General features: G+C 30.9%; 1 protein-coding gene across 1 annotated transcript; it reads right to left on the reverse strand.

Annotated features, from left to right (window-relative positions):
• Positions 1-1,205: 1,205 nt before the first annotated feature.
• LOC132748659 (discoidin domain-containing receptor 2-like) lies at positions 1,206-7,385 on the reverse strand. Its single transcript, XM_060738267.1, has 3 exons — positions 7,262-7,385; positions 6,621-6,691; positions 1,206-2,163 (listed from the first exon to the last, which is right to left on the reverse strand). The coding sequence occupies exons 1-3, from the start codon at positions 7,270-7,272 to the stop codon at positions 1,604-1,606; spliced, it is 642 nt and encodes a 213-aa protein (XP_060594250.1). The 5' UTR covers positions 7,273-7,385; the 3' UTR covers positions 1,206-1,603.
• Between the last annotated feature and the right edge of the window lie 9,769 nt (positions 7,386-17,154).

The raw sequence follows: 17,154 nt of genomic DNA on the forward strand, positions 1-17,154 counted from the left end.
TCTCAAATGCTTTTTAAGTTATGTTCTGGACAAAAATTAATTTTGAAAAATAACAAAGGGCAATAACTCAAAAATTATGCAAGGAAGAGTTATCATTCTTGTGCACTGCACTCCTCCTCAATGAGATCAATCCACCTATGAAGTTTCAAGTTGATACCTCAACTACTTTTTGAGATATGCTCCGGACAAAATAGTATGAAAAAGAACAAAGGGCAATAACTCAAAAATGATACAGCGAAGAGTTATCATTCTTGCGCACAGCATTCCTCCTCAATAAGATCTATCCACCTATGACATTTCATGTTGAAATCTCAAACACTTTTGAGTTATGCTCGACTCAGATGAAAAATTAAGTATTAAAAATAACAAAGGGCAATAACTCAAAAATTGTAAAAGGTGGAGTTATCATTCTTATGCACTGCACACTTCCTGAGTGAGATCTGTGCACCTCTGAAGTTTCATGTTGATATCTCAAATGCTTTTTGAGTAATGCTCTGGACAAAAATTATTTTTGAAAAATAACAAAGGGCAATAACTCAAAAATTATGCAAGGAAGAGTTATCATTCTTGTGCACTGCACTCCTCCTTAATGAGATCCATCAACCGATGAAGTTTCAAGTTGATACCTCAAATTCTTTTTGAGATATGCTCCGGACAAAATAGTATTAAAAGGAACAAAGGGAAATTACTCAAAAATGATACAGCAAAATCATTCTTGTGCACAGCAATCCTCCTCAATAAGATCTATCCACCTATGACATTTCATGTTGACATCTCAAACACTTTTGAGTTATGCTCGACTCACATGAAAAATTAAGTATGAAAAATAACAAAGGGCAATAACTCAAAAATTATGAAAGGTAGAGTTATCAATCTTGTGCACTGCATACCTCCTGAGTGAGATCTATGCACCTATGAAGTTTCATGTTGATATCTCAAAAGCTTTTTGAGTAATGCTCTGGACAAAAATTAATTTTGAAAAATAGCAAAGGGCAATAACTCAAAAATTATGCACGGTAGGGTTATTATTCTTGTGCACTGCACTCCTCCTCAATGAGTTCTATCGACCTATGAAGTTTCAAGTTGATACCTCAAATTCTTTTTGAGATATGCTCCGGACAAAAATGTCGGACGGAAGGACGGACGGTGACTATTTCTATATCCCCCGCCGCCTTTTCGGCGGGGGATAATTAATCAAGGCCTCCACATCCTTAAAGTTTCATTAATATTTTGGTCTTTAATTTTTTTTATTGTATTGCAATACTTGTTCGATGCATCGTTGTATTATAAAGTGAAATGCGTATTACATGGCGATGTACACAAATACTGCAATTTACAATATCTTTTCGCTTAATACATTCATCATAAAGAAACGATACACCGACAATTCTTTACACCTCTAACCAATTTACATAAATTCTGAATGTATTGTCTAACCAACATTTTTTTACATGGAATTATGAAAATTTTGCTTAAAGACCAAATTTAGCAAAGATGGACGTTGCTTTCTATTTAAAGGCGCTTTCATACAAAGGTCCAAATGTTTTATCGTACATGTCTGAAAATACGTAAAATATTAGAAAATAAACATAATGGGGAGCATTTATATTACAACTAGCTGACTAAGCACGAATATTACAACAGACGAGAAAAAATACTTACTAGATTCAAACTTCACCTCACTGATTAAAATCCATTTGGCATCAAAATAGAGTTCTAATTTTATATATTTTGCAATAATATGATCCAACTGAATAACAACATATCGTGCATATTCTATATATTTGTCACGTATAAAGTTAAATGTTTTTCCCTGTTTGAAATATTTCCCACCAATACTGTATTGGATAACCGCTTTTTGAAACACTCTGATGCCTTTGGTAAAATAATTATTACAAAATAATTTGACATACGAAAAGTTTCGAACTGTATTGAATTTGAATATGATTTCAACCGGACCCGGGTCGATTAATGTATCATTTTTCCAGCCTACCCACTCGTGTCCTTTTTCAAAGACTGTGTTTCCTTTTTCCCCATCGGTTAACTTTCCAAGCCCATCGTGAAGGTAGTTCTGGCTAACGTTACCATCATATGTTGAATCAAAGAAGTCGATCTCGGTATCATATTTATCTCCCTGTCTCATAGAATATGACACGATGTCATCTGAAAGACATTATGATAATAAGAAGTCAAAAAAGCAATATCCTTACATGCTACACACGATTCCCCTATCAAATAGATAGGGCAATCAAGTGTATAATTAATTATACGACAAATATTTACTCGTCATATACTCATACATTTTAGATTCTTAATCTAATCTCTAGTCGTGTGGGTTTAAACTCTGTCAGGGGCAAGCAACTGTTTCAATGAGCAAGAAACTTTACACTTATTGCTCAGTATTGGTTGGTTCCAGGCACGGATTCGTGAGTGTGGGCATCCTACACAGTTGAACTAAAATAAAATTCAGTCTAAACTAAACTAGTTTTTTTCCGAAAACTCGGGAAATATCCCGTTTAACTTATTGTCGCAGTTAAAAAAATTTAAAGATATTTTTTATTTACCACTGTTGTTTGGATCAGGCTCCGTTTCTTGGCCCTCAGTTTTGCCAGCTTGTTCAACTGTTCTTGTGGAAACTGAAGGAGTCGGGGGAGGTAATTCATTAGTATAGTTTCCAAATGCTGGTTCTGTTATTTTGAAGAAAAAAAATGCTACGTTACATGACAGGAATATAACTTTCAAAGAATCGTGTTCTGTTGGAACCTATAAATAATATTTCTGGCAATGCCTGTACAGTCTTATTTCTTCTCATTCCAAAATCTTCACAACAATAAGTAAATATGATATTTAAATCTAATCTAATGCTTAATTAATTATCATAAACGCTGGTGTCTTATTTGTATAAAGCCACACCTCAATTGCCATTAAATTGATCACTTCTAGGGCTATTTTTTGCCTTTTCTTCAACGATACATATCGCGATATTTAATTCTTGAAACGTTACGTATTTACAAATTCTTTTGTAATTATGTGAACATAGGTTATGAGTCATTACAAGACAAAAACATAAAAAATGTTAAGTATAAGATAAATTATTATTATAAAAGTAAAAATATAACAAAATAAATCAATAAAAATGAAACAAATATATAAAATAATATAATAAGAAAACCGCACTTCATGAAATCGGAAAGGCTTTCAATCGCATGTTAAAAGTTTCATTTGGCTCTTCCTTTTATGTTTTGGTCTTTAAAAATGTAGTTGTGTTGCAATACTTGTCCGATGCATCGCTGTATTACAAGGTTAAATGTGTATTGCATTGCAAAGTATACAATGATTTCAAGGTACAATCCGCTGAGAACATTCCGCTTAATAAATCAAGGACACACTGTATCACGATGCACCAGTAATTCGTTATATCTCTAACCAATTTACATAAATTTTGAATGTATTGTCTAACCAACATTTTTTACATGGAATTATGAAAACTTTGCTTAAGGACCAAATTTTGCAAAGATCGACGTTTTATATGAGCTTCTCATACAAAGGTCCAAAAGTTTTGAAAAAACTAAAATATTAGAAAGGAAACATAATGGGGATCATTTATATTACAACTAGCTGACTAAGCACAAATGTTACAACAGACGAGAAAAAAATACTTACTAGATTCAAACTTCACCTCACTGATTAAAATCCATTTGGTATCAAAATAAAGTTCTAATAATATATATTTTGCAATAATATGATCCAACTGAATAATAACATATCGTGCATATTCTACTAATCTGTCACGTATAAAGTAGAACGTTTTTCCCTGTTTGAAATATTCCCCACCAATACTGTATTGGATAACCGCTTTTTTAAACACACTGATGTGTTTCGAAAAATAATTGTTACAAAATAACATGACAGAGGAAATGTTTCGAACTGTATTGAATTTGAATATGATTTCAACCGGACCCGTGTCGATAAATGTATCATTTTTCCAGCCTATCCATTCGTCTCCTTTCATAAAGTGTGTGTTCCCGATTTTCCCATCGGTTAACTTTCCAAGCCCATCGTGAAGGTAGTTCTGGCTAACGTTACCATCATATGTTGAATCAAAGAAGTTGATCTCGGTATCATATTTATATCCCTGTCTCATAGAATATGACACAATGTCATCTGAAAGACATAATGATAATAAGATGTCGGAAAGGGTAATCAAGTGCATAATAACACAATATATGCACTAAAAACAAAAATTAAAGAATTGCACATGCATATGTTTTAAGGATATATACATATAATCTAAATAAGGGAGAGCATAGCGGACCTCCATGTAGTTTAGAAGAAAAATGGGAAAATTTATTTGTCTGTTAACATTAAAATTCATAACGTTTTTTTTACATATCTTATTTATTTTTTTACAAAAAAGCAAATTTCAATAAAATATTTCATAATACTGCACGTCTGTAACGTCACTTTTCATTGCATAATCATGACGTTTATATAGTTTTGCAGAACTCTCATAATCTCATACTCAAATTAATTTTAGCATCTTAGAATAATTAATGTCTTTTTTTAAAAACTGTATCATTTAAAATTATCTTCAATTCAATTCAATTCAAATATTTTATTTACGTCTCATCACATGTACATTATATATATCACAATAAAAAAGAATAAAACTGGTAAAAGTACATATGCCATTCAGTATAGAATTATAAGAGACGTGTAAGCAAAGCTTACATCTATAGGTAAATATAATAAAAGATCATATTTACATACTTATATGATTATATACTATACATACTTATAATAAATGAATTGGGAATGTTGTGGATCTATCATTTTAAGTTTTCATATTCCTACTAATGTGTCTAAAAGTCAATAAAACAATTCACTAGTCTGTTGTATAACAATTCTAATGAAATTTAAGAGAATTAAAATACTAAAATGTATAATAATAAAATAAATTCAATCTGTAAGATCCACAACACTCTATCTTAAATACCCACAACTACTACTAATACAATTCAAATGTTAAAATAAACACTGTACTATTAAAAAGACATTTATTTTATTTACAGTACAGTAAAATTTTTCTTTCCTTTAAAATGTTAAAACAGGCTTTGGCTGTATATTTAACTATGTTTACATCAGTGAATAATATACAAAATTTCTCCTTATCAGATAAATTATCAAACCCATTAAAAACTCTTCTACTCTGTGTGTATAGTTCCTCTCTTATGGAGGTGTACAATGGACATTTCAGTAAAACATGTTCTTCATCTTCAATACAGTTTAAACAATTGAAATAAGTTCTGTCATGTACATTAAGATTTTCATACCGCCCAGTTTCTAATCTAATCGGTGCCACACCGCATCTAAATTTTGCCATAGCACTTCGAAAATGAAAAGGAAGTGGTTCTTTAACATAGTGTTCAGTTACAAAATGAGACTTTATAAGTCTGTAAGATCTCAACTTATTACAACCATTACCTCTTACTGAATCAACTCTGTTTACAGTTTGCTTCCATTTCTCAATTTCAATCTGTAACAGCTTATTTTCTAAAGTGTCTACAACAGTTTTAGTACATCTATGTAAATTATCTATATTAAACATTCCAATTTTTCTGTACATTTCCATTATACGAAATATTCCGGTTTTACATCTTGTATTAGATGACAATTTAACCCATTCAAAAACTTTTTTATTTAATCTAGAGTCATGCATCTTTAAAAATCTACAATACTGCCTTGTAACAGCACCCCACTGTTTTACAAATATTGGTTTCCAACCCATATCTCCCAATACAGCAGCATTTGGTGTGTATTATCTTTGAAGTATTTTCAATATGAAACATACCATATCAAATATCTTGCAATATTTAACATTTTACTTATCATAGAATCATACTATGGTATATTTGAATAATTGTTTATACATAATTATAATTGAACCATATTAGAAATTAATTGAAACAATTGGGTTTTTTTTAACATGAATCATATCAAAGCAATTTGGATCATTGTTTCATCTATAATAAATCAATTATTATCAAATCTCAATGATTAGGTAACCTGATATATTTGAAAATGAAAAAGAGATACAATTTTGTATCAGAGAATTGTATAAATCCGTTTTATACATGTCAAAAAGTAAGGTTTTCAAATTATACGATTACAATTTAAAAACAAACCCCAAACATTCTTTGTCTGTTTGTTTACAATTTAATTATGACATACTTATTTCCCATAACTACCTAAGAAGCAAAGAAAGAGTTCAACATGGAATTCCGAGGAAAACGGTGCTATCTCACACGTGACTCACACGTGACTCACTACCTCCACCGCATAACTTTACTCTTTTACAGTGTTATCTGAGCCAAAAATCTTAATTGTTTACAAATGAAACTTCCCTGTTCAAAATTTTTCATAGACATATATTGTAGAAGCAAAATAGCAGAATGCGGTTAATGACCTAAATAATTCTAAAGACTAGTTTAGTTATAGAACGCCTTTTTGGAATTAAAAGTTTACGCACGTGAGTTTTACATTTTAAAACATTCATATAGAACTTTATTCACAAACCCATGAGTGACATGGTATTTAGTCATTCATTTTACAAAGTTTACCTGTATCACCTCTTCTTTGCACCGATGTACCAAACATGCCAATTAACAAAAGTACTGCACTAACAAGTGCTCTGCAAAAAGAAAAATACATTCATTCCGTTTAATTAAACTGCAATTAATTAAAATCTAAGCAGATGATATAGTATAATAATGCAGGCGACAGCATGACACCATTTTATAATTCGTTTAAATAGATTTTGCTTTAAAGGGATTCCAATGAGGTTTTTTATGGGACTGAAAATATTTTTTCCAGATAAATGTACCATTGGATGTAGGTTTAGACCACTAATCTTTGTGCAAAATTTTAGATCATTCGCGCACTTCGTTTTTCCAGAATAATTTTTCAAATTGTAAAAAATGCCCCAAAATGAAAAGCGTGTAAACGCTTTTTAGTTTTACTCAAATCGGGCTATGAAAATACGATTTTCAATTTATTTCAAAGTATATTTCTTTACTATCTTTGCATATATTTTTGTTTAAAGCGTCCCAGCTCATTTATGTAAGAAATTCAAATGTTATGTTTTTAGGCTTTCAAAACTTCACTTGGGTCCCTTTAAATAAAACACATGTCCTTATCGAACGAAAATTGAAAACAGACTCAAGAAAATTTAAAAAAAATACATGCAAAGAAAAAAGCTTACCTATTATCCATTTTGAAAGAATAATCCGGGCGTCTAAAAACAAGAAAATGTATGTAAGGCAAAGAGCAATTTCACTTGCTCTTACATACAAAAAACCCTGGCTTCTTACTCAGGAATTTATTGCAGGTTTGTGTAGGTCTGAAAATATATACATAATATCATATGATTTAATTATTCATGATATCAAAAGGTATCATAATACCAACATCTTGATATCACCTTTACAAGATTTCAACATAAAACATTATATAAATTAAATATATATACTGAATAAAAACCTGAAAACAGTGCGATCCCTTGGAGTCACAACAAAATTACATGAAAATTGCAAACTCGATTTGATTGAGTATGTAAATGAGGGAAAATGAAAAAAGTGCAACATCCCTTATGCCCCTTAGCACCGGCTTGAGCGGTACTCAATTTTCAACACTTAAAAGTGCTGGAACCAATAAGGTTTATCGCATGTCTTTTAATTCTACAAATAACTGGTAATGTAAATTGAAGTATATAACAAATCAGACATAAAATACATACATCAAAAAGCTAGACATTACTCAGTTGATCTAATATTCCATTTATTCAACCACATTAATCAATTCTTATGAAAGATATGTTCAACATATAACCTAACAATATCTTACTTTACTTATACCTTTATATCACTGTATACATACTGGTTCTTAATTGTATCAAATATATCTCATATAATTGTCATGTAATTAACTATACTGTAAAGCTATGATAACAACGCTTATCTAGAATGTTGAAACTATGACAACTGTAAATCAGACATTTTACATTTTAGCACAATTCCAGTTCAATACAACCATTCAAGTACTGGAAAAACATCACATCATCAAATAACTGTGACGATATAGTGCATTTTAAACAATGCCAAAACATATACTGTTATATTACCTCAATGAAACATAATTTTAAAACAATACCAAAACATATATCATAATATCTCAATCAAACATAATTCTAAAACAATACCAAAACATATATCATAATACCTCAATCAAACATAATTCTAAAACAATACCAAAATATATAACATTATACCTCAATCAAACATAATTTTAAAACAATACCAAAACATATATCATGATACCTCAATCAAACATAATTCTAAAACAATACCAAAACATATATCATAATACCTCAATCAAACATAATTCCAAAACAATACCAAAACATATATCATGATACCTCAATCAAACATAATTTTAAAACAATACCAAAACATATATCATGATACCTCAATCAAACATAATTCTAAAACAATACCAAAACATATATCATAATACCTCAATCAAACATAATTCTAAAACAATACCAAAACATATATCATGATACCTCAATCAAACATAATTTTAAAACAATACCAAAACATATATCATTATACCTCAATCAAACATAATTTTAAAACAATACCCCTCAATCAAACATAATTCTAAAACAATACCAAAACATATATCATTATACCTCAATCAAACATAAATCTAAAACAATACCAAAACATATATCATAAAACCTCAATTAATTTTATAATCTATTATCCCTTTTCTAAGTTACATAATTTCCTAAGTTCCTCAAATTAGCAAACAAAAACACACAAAAAAAACCCCCCAAAACATCAACATCACAACACAATTCATGTAAGGCGACCTCTTTATGCAGCAATACTGGCTTTTTTTTCATTAGCAGAATAAATGCCAGCAAAACATGCTAGTATCTAAAAATAACCTCATGATTCTCAGAATGAGTCGAAACATCTATAATAAACTTTACAGACCTATCATAAATAAAACTAAACAACGACCTTGAGTGACTCAAAAATAACTAATAAGTATAATAAACATATGTATATATTAACGTAATATATTGACTATATTTACATGATTCAGTCATTCTATAATTAATCAGAAATACTTTTATAGATTTTATAGATTCAAACAGTTGATATGATTTATTTAGGTTGTCAATATAGGTTGATATCAAAACCAACCATTGATAATGTTGTTTCTAATATCCTGTTGGTTTGTGTAACCTTCACGAAATTTTACTACCACATGTTGTTAATTGCAAGCCTAGTCACTTTTATAAATAATGAGTAAGTAAGACAGCTACATATACAATGTTGAAACATTTATTTGAGATATCCAATCCATACCAGTTTACAAAACAAGATGGTTTTCTAATGACTTGCAGTTAGTTAAACATAACAGCAATAAAACATTGACTTTTTCAGTTATACGTTGACTTTAATCGTTGTAAACACTTTATGAAATTGATTAATTGATGAATTTATTGACTGTGTTATAGCTCATTCACAACCGTGTTCAGTCTTTGATCATTAAATGATAATTAGTTTAATAATTTATTATCAGGTATTTCGACTGAGTTCAGGTAAAGTTAAAAGTTTATGAAAGGAAAAAGATAAAATGGAAAAAGGAACAAAATGTTGTGGTACATTAATTTAAACAGAATATGATAAGATAATTTATTTTTGTTTTGTTATTACTGGAACTTCTATTTTAATTTATGTTCATGATAACCGATAATCTTATGTACAAACAGACAGACCTAATTGAATGCTCTGAGCAATGATCTACTCTGTTAAATTTTAAGAAATTGAGTCTTCATCGTAATCAAATAAGCTCATTCTGAATAAAAATAAGTACTTGACATTGAATCTGTTAACTCACGATGAACTTAACTATTTTCATTAACTACAATGTCATTATATTTGTATTAAAAGGTAAGGTAACTTTATACGGTAGTAATTAATGATGTAGTAGCTTACCTATTCAATAACTGTATCATCTTGCAAACAACTTTTCATTAATCTACTATCCTTCTACAAATTATTTTATAAGTAGCATTATTCAAAAAATTCACGCAAGTCACTTCTAAGTATATTATAGTCCAAATCCTCGCAAAAGGGGTGAGCTTTTACCATAGAAAGAAAAAATATAAATGTAATAACATTTAAGCACACTGTTTTGGTTTAAACATATTTTATTCTATATATATACGTTATGACGAACAATATTTACATTTGAGATTTGGCAGGAAGCTATGGAAGCTTATGGGTGTCCTGTCCCAGTAAAGCAAACTGTTGTGAAGCTTAGACACATTTTTCTCTTCTTTAACATGCATTTGAAAATGTTTAAATAATGATCTTAAAGAATGTTAAATGCTTCTTACTTGAAAGGAGCGATTACTGTGAAATAAATTGTCAGAAAACTAACAAAATGTAAACAAAGTAGTATTTTATTGTATTCCATACAAAATTTTAATTCACTATAGCTGTTCCATTTGCCCCCCCAAAAAACCGTCGGAAGGCACATTCGAAAAATAGTACATCACGCCAATTGAATGCACTACATATTATATTAATTTCAAAGCTAGTAAAATGATATTTTCAACTTATTCTGCTTACCAATTTTTTTAAACGAACACAGACATTCGTTATGAACTGAATTAAACATTTGCCTTCTAAGTTCATACCAATTGGTAATCATTCTGGAGTATCAAATCAGTAAGGCATGACCAATTAAGTTCCTAGGATGATCCATAACCAAAGTGTATATAACTATTTTTAAATAACACGCGTCATTAACAGTCTACGGTGTATGATTATTGAATATGAGTCTCAATCTATTTTTAGACTGGGAAAATCCAATTCAGCCAGTGAATATGATACTACACCCAGTGAATATGATTTTATAAAAAAGTTCTGTTGACTACTGTTTGGACCAATGAGATTGCAGCTTTATTTAGATCATATAATGAAAAAAAATGCAACCCCCTCCCCACCAAAATAAAACCGTCGGAATTTTCTTAAAAATGACCTTTAAAATCTATATTAGGTAATTTCACTGTGTACGGGTGTTTATAAAAACATTAAAATTTGATTTATTTACTAGCGTAAAGATATATTCACTTTGAAATTCCGCTGTTCGTTGTTTTTGTATATTTTATTAATGTGGTTGTTTTTCACATAGGTATTTTAAACACCACATGTATTTGGTTCTATTGTAGAACCTATTCTCACGTTTTCATATAACATATAATTATTTTTAAATAATACGCGTAATTAACAGTCTACGGTGTATGATCATTGAATATGAGTCTCAATCTATTTTTAGACTGGGAAAATCCAATTCAGCCAGTGAATATGATACTACACCCAGTGAATATGATTTTATAAAAAGTTCTGTTGACTACTGTTTGGACCAATGAGATTGCAGCTTTATTTAGATCATATAATGAAAAAAAATGCAACCCCCTCCCCCCCCCCCCAAAAAAAAAACCGTCGGTATTTTCTTAAAAATGACCTTTAAATCTATATAAGGTAATTTCACTGTGTACGGGTGTTTATAAAAACATTAAAAATTGATTTATTTACTAGCGTAAAGATATATTCACTTTGAAATTCCGCTGTTCGTTGTTTTTGTATATTTTATTAATGTGGTTGTTTTTCACATGGGTATTTTAAACACCACATGTATTTGGTTCTATTGTAAAACCTATTCTCATGTATTCATATAACCTATACTACCCCAGACATAACCCAACCGTACCCGGTAAGGTTTCAAGTAGGGTAACGAACCACAAACAAATGAGAGAAAAAAGAGCGCAGAGGAACGTACCAATAAGTGTTTCAGTTAAACTTAAGGAAACACTTGTAATTGACGGTACATTTTATGCATAATTTGTACGTTAATGACACAATCTTCATAAAATCTACAATACATCTGCATTCCGATCGGTATTTATAATTTACAAAATTATCTCTCTTATCTTGTCTTAAAGATAGAATTATGATAAAAAAATTATTACATTCTGTATTAATTTATTTTAAAAAAATGATAAAAGGATTCGACATTTCAGGAGGAAAAATATTAATATAATAAGTGTACATCAGGTGTGTTTTAGCATCGTTGATTTCAGTTTCAAAATATGACATAACGGTATTCGTTTAGAATAAATAAATCAACATATTTGGAATTATTTGTATCTGCAGAAGTGTACAAACATTTGGAAATGAAAACAGGAAATTTTAGTCTATAATTAAGAATACTTAAAGTTACATGCCTCTAGATGAGTAAAAATATCTAAAAAAAATCAAATTTGAGAAGAATGATTGTACTAAGTTTTTAGAAAGATAAAGCTATTACAATTCAAGTCAAAATTGAAATGTTGAATTCAATATATCGCTGATTTTAAAGTATATATCACAACATTTCTACTGCGTTACGAACGCATTATTAAGAGCTATATTTGCATATTTATGTAATTTACGTGGGTTGAAAGCGCCGTTTGCAATGAGTTAGTGTTTTTCTTTGTTCATTTGACATTATCTTTTTAAGTACATTAACTAACTTTTCATGAAAATTAGCATAAACCTGAAGGTATGCTCCTCTGAAGCTTTCTAACACTTTAAAAATAAACAAACATGAACCCATCTGTAAGTAAAAGTTACAGGAATAAACTTTTTTTAAGAGGGTTGTCCAATAAGTAATGACCAAAAGTGTTTAAATTAGAACTAGTCATCGGGATTTTGTTGAAATAATCAGCATATATTTAAATACTAAGTGTAATCAGCTGGATATCCTGAAATTGGTTTTGAAAGAACAAATTATAAAACTAAAAGGATAAAGGGCTCCAACTTTTGTAAAAAACCCGTTATTTTGAGGGAAAAGGAAAAATTTTGTGGGCCCCATATTTTCCAAAATTTTTTTCAAAACTTCATTTTCTATTTAATTTTTTTAAGCCCAGTTGTTCAAGTAAGACCCCCGGGAATATTATGGTTTTTTTTCCATTTTCTAAAAAACAAATTTTAAATAAAAAATTTTTCCGGGTTAAAAATAACTTTTTCAATTTTTAACCCTTGGTTTTAAAGGAAAACAATTTTTGTTTCCAAAATTTAAATGAAAAAATTTTTAACCTCTACATTTTTTTTAAAAACCTTTTTCCCAGTGTACAGGGAAATTTAAAAACAACACTCAAAAGGCCCACTTAAAACCCCGAAAAATTTTAAACATTTTTCCCGGTTAAAATTTGTTAAAACAAACATGTAGGGCTTCTGTAAAATGAAACATCACAGAATGGCTGTAAATATCGTTACGAAATTAAAAGTCTCTTAATCTCACTAAATAAATCTGTATGTTTACCAGTTCTTATACTTTGTGTCGTATCTTTTCGTAAAAATCATTATTTTCTTGAAAAATAAACATCTCTTTTTAATGAAATGGAAGTAAATGATGCAAAATTATATTTTCAGTTATGGTGAACTCTGAAATGAGTATATATTTAATTTGAGGGAAAAACGATGGATAATGCAACATGAAACAAAACTTCATAAAAATTCTGGCCCGTTTCGAGGTGCAAGTTTCTACAACTTGTTTACAAAATAGTTGTGCAAGCAACATAAATCAAACGAAGCGGAAAATAGTGGAGCGTATTAATACATATATCTCGTTTTCTGCCATTTCCAACATAGAGTTTCAAACAAAAACATACCTTTTTCGTTCCAAGATGGCGGCGTTTGTTTACATTTTGTAGGATACGACGCAGTTTTGATTCCCAGGCCTGATTAATAACAAGTGCAATAAATTCAGTAATGAACTTACACGAATTTAATATTCTATTTATCACATACCCAAAATAAAGACCGTTTAAAGTGAAATAAGAATAATGTTTCATTGACGCGCCTATAGTATAACGCTTACATTTAGCGCGTTATTACACTATGTTTGTATAACGCTAATGACGTCACGTCGAAATATATGCTAGGCCGTGTGATAATATATGTTATTTTGGTTTTGGAGTGATATATGTGGATATATTAGGTAATATATCCACATATACCACTCCAAAACCAAATTATAATTTTATTACCCTGACCCTGTCGAGTTAAGACGACTTTAATATCAATCACTGCTACTTTAAACGAAACGTCGAAATAAGATTACCTTTAGGGTACCCCTTCACCACAACATGACGTCACATAAATACATGACGTATTTTCTTTCGGAACTAACGAATGTTAACAAGAGAAAAGGAGTAGTCTGTTGAACGCACTTTTTTGGAATTAATATAAAGCTTTCACAAGGTCATATTTGTTTTCAATGCTGTTGAGAATATGTATCATTACTCTCTTTTCGAAAATATTTATCATTTGACAGTTAAAAGTGCTTGTAAATCGGAATTTACATCGCGTAAAATCAAACCGTATGCGCATCGCCACAGCGCATGTTGTTTACAATGTGGGGTACCCAACGGGGAAATTTAGTGTGTATATTACCCGTCTGGCTCGATAATATCAATTTCTTTCGGGGCACCAATATCCAATCAAAAAGGAGGAAAAAATCTGGAAGGGTAATAAATATGTTTATTCAAAATATAACATCACAATCCTTTAATCTGTTCACATACAAGTAGCTTAATATGAATAGTTTAAGATAGTAAAATATCATGATTTGTGACACAATTCCATCAATGTTATACATGTATATATATTATGATATAACAAAACAAAAATACAGTGCATGAGATTTGAAATATGCATTATGAATATCTTAAACTAGTATGCCTGGTATCTCATATTTTATTGATTGTATACGGCAACCGTTCAAAAGTCATATTTTTATCACATATCAGTGCAGTTTTTTTGCGACTCCGTGAAAATGGTATTGCACGCCATCATTTGCGTTATACACACTAAATGTTAGTTAGCTTTTTTCTATAGGCGCCAATGAACAATGGTTCTTCTTAACATCAAAAGGTCTTTATGTTTGGTATGTGAAAAACAGAATATTAAATTCGTGTATGTTCATTACTGAATTTATTGAACTCGTTGAACGAAATATTATTACGGCCAGAGGCTCGCATAATATATTTTCATTCAACTCCTTAAATAAATTCAGTAATAAACTCATTCAATTTACTCTATTACATCATGAAAATAAACTCAGTTTAAATGGGGCACGCTTCCATATGAGGATAAATTAAATTGAATAAAACATATATCTCTATTGAGACTCATTTCACCACATTTGACTAAGATAGACCATATCAATTGATTTGTATATTTGTCATTCTGCTTACTTTTAAGAACATATTATAAATTTTTATACATTAAAGTATGCGTTTCTTTAAATTATCTACCCTGCGAGACGTCGCAATGGACATAAAGAATTCTGTCTTCTACTCTTAAATGGCGGATGAAACATCAGACAGCTCTAACCTTGTGATAAGGCATGTTAATGAAAATCTAGAACCACAGGAGGAATTTATTGGATTAACTAAAGTGCCCTCAATAGATTCAGATACTTTAACAAACACCATTAAAGATTGTCTACTTAGAATGAACCTGTCATTGAGCAATTGCCGTGGCCAATGTTACGACGGAGCTAGCAACATGTCCGGTGCGAAGAAAGGCGTGGCAACGCAAATCAACGAAAAAGAACCTCGTGCAGTCTACACCCACTGTTACGGGCATGCGCTTAATCTGGCTGTGGGCGGTAAGGTGAAGCAGTCTAAAACCATGAGGGATGCACTTGATACAACTCATGAAATTTCCAAGTTACTTAAGTATTCTCCTTAACGTGACACTCTCTTCGAGAAATTTAAACAAGATCTAGCACCTGAGACGCCGGGTTTTAGAACTCTGTGCCCTACTCGCTGGATAGTCCGTGCAGCTAGTCTGAAAAGTGTGATTGATAACTACACTGTGCTACAGGACCTTTGGGACGAGTCTTACGCTAAGGACTCCGAGACAAAGGCGCGAATACTTGTTGTTTCTGCTCAGATGAGGACGTTCGAGTACTTTTTCGGTGTAATGCTCGCACACGACATTCTAGCATTGACAGACAACCTCAGCAAATCTCTTCAACAAGTCTCATTGTCAGCATCCGAGGGCCAGCGGCTATCAAAGCGGACTCTAGATAGCTTGATAGACATGAGGTAAGACGACAGTTTTAATTCTTTTTGGATTAATGTTCAAAGTGAGAATTATCGTGCGGATGTTAACGATCAAACTGTTCCCCGGAAGGGAAAGGCGCCCACACGATTCGAGATTGGGCACAGTGTTGGTTACCACCCCGTTACAGTGCAGGACGTTCCGGCCTAAGTACTTTGAAGCAATCGATCTTGCTATGGTCAGTGTTAAAGAAAGATTTGACCAACCGAGATATCGCGTACTTCAGAACGTGGAGGATTTACTTATTAAGGCCGCACAACCTTTGAAGACCGAGTACACTAGAGAACTTGGTTTTGTTTGTGATTTCTATGGTAACGATATCAACCGAGATATCTTAGAGGACCATGACTTAAAACTCCTGGGGATGCATTTTAATGGCACTTTTATAACTTAATTAAACCATTAAACCATTTATGAAAATTTTAAGTCAAAATTATTCAAACCGAATTTAAAGAATGGAATGGAAAAGGATGGAAGGGTGGATAACTCCCGGTACACTTTTTCTTTCGTTTTACATACATGTAAAAGTTGACCATATTTCAGATAAGATTCCGTTGATTTTATTCCAATACTTTCAACCGTGTGTTGTAAACATGACGTCAAAGTTGACCACCAAAGCCCGTTTTTGAACACGATGTCGTTGCATTTCCTTGGCCATCAGCAGACAAAATATCTTCAATTCTATATTTCTTGACGAAATTTATTTTTCCTCTATGCTGTTATAAAATTTATCGTTTCATAATGAAAAATGTTTGAACACTGGAAAGAAAATTGGCAATTTATTTAGAGTAAAATTTGACGTTTAGTTTAGCAACATTTTTCGGCTTTAACCCTTACCCTCACGAGCATATTGTGAAAATTGGCAGTTTTCATTGAAAGGACTCCTGTTACAAGTTCA

Source organism: Ruditapes philippinarum, unplaced genomic scaffold (assembly GCF_026571515.1).
Source record: "Ruditapes philippinarum isolate M1 unplaced genomic scaffold, ASM2657151v2 ctg10458_1_1_1_1, whole genome shotgun sequence".
In the NCBI taxonomy this organism is placed as follows: domain Eukaryota; kingdom Metazoa; phylum Mollusca; class Bivalvia; order Venerida; family Veneridae; genus Ruditapes; species Ruditapes philippinarum.

Coding starts and splice junctions, on each gene's coding strand:
- LOC132748659 (XM_060738267.1), bottom strand. Junction 2,164..6,620: donor GCAAAGAAGAGGTGATACAG/GTAAACTTTGTA, acceptor AATGTCTTTCAG/ATGACATCGTGTCATATTCT.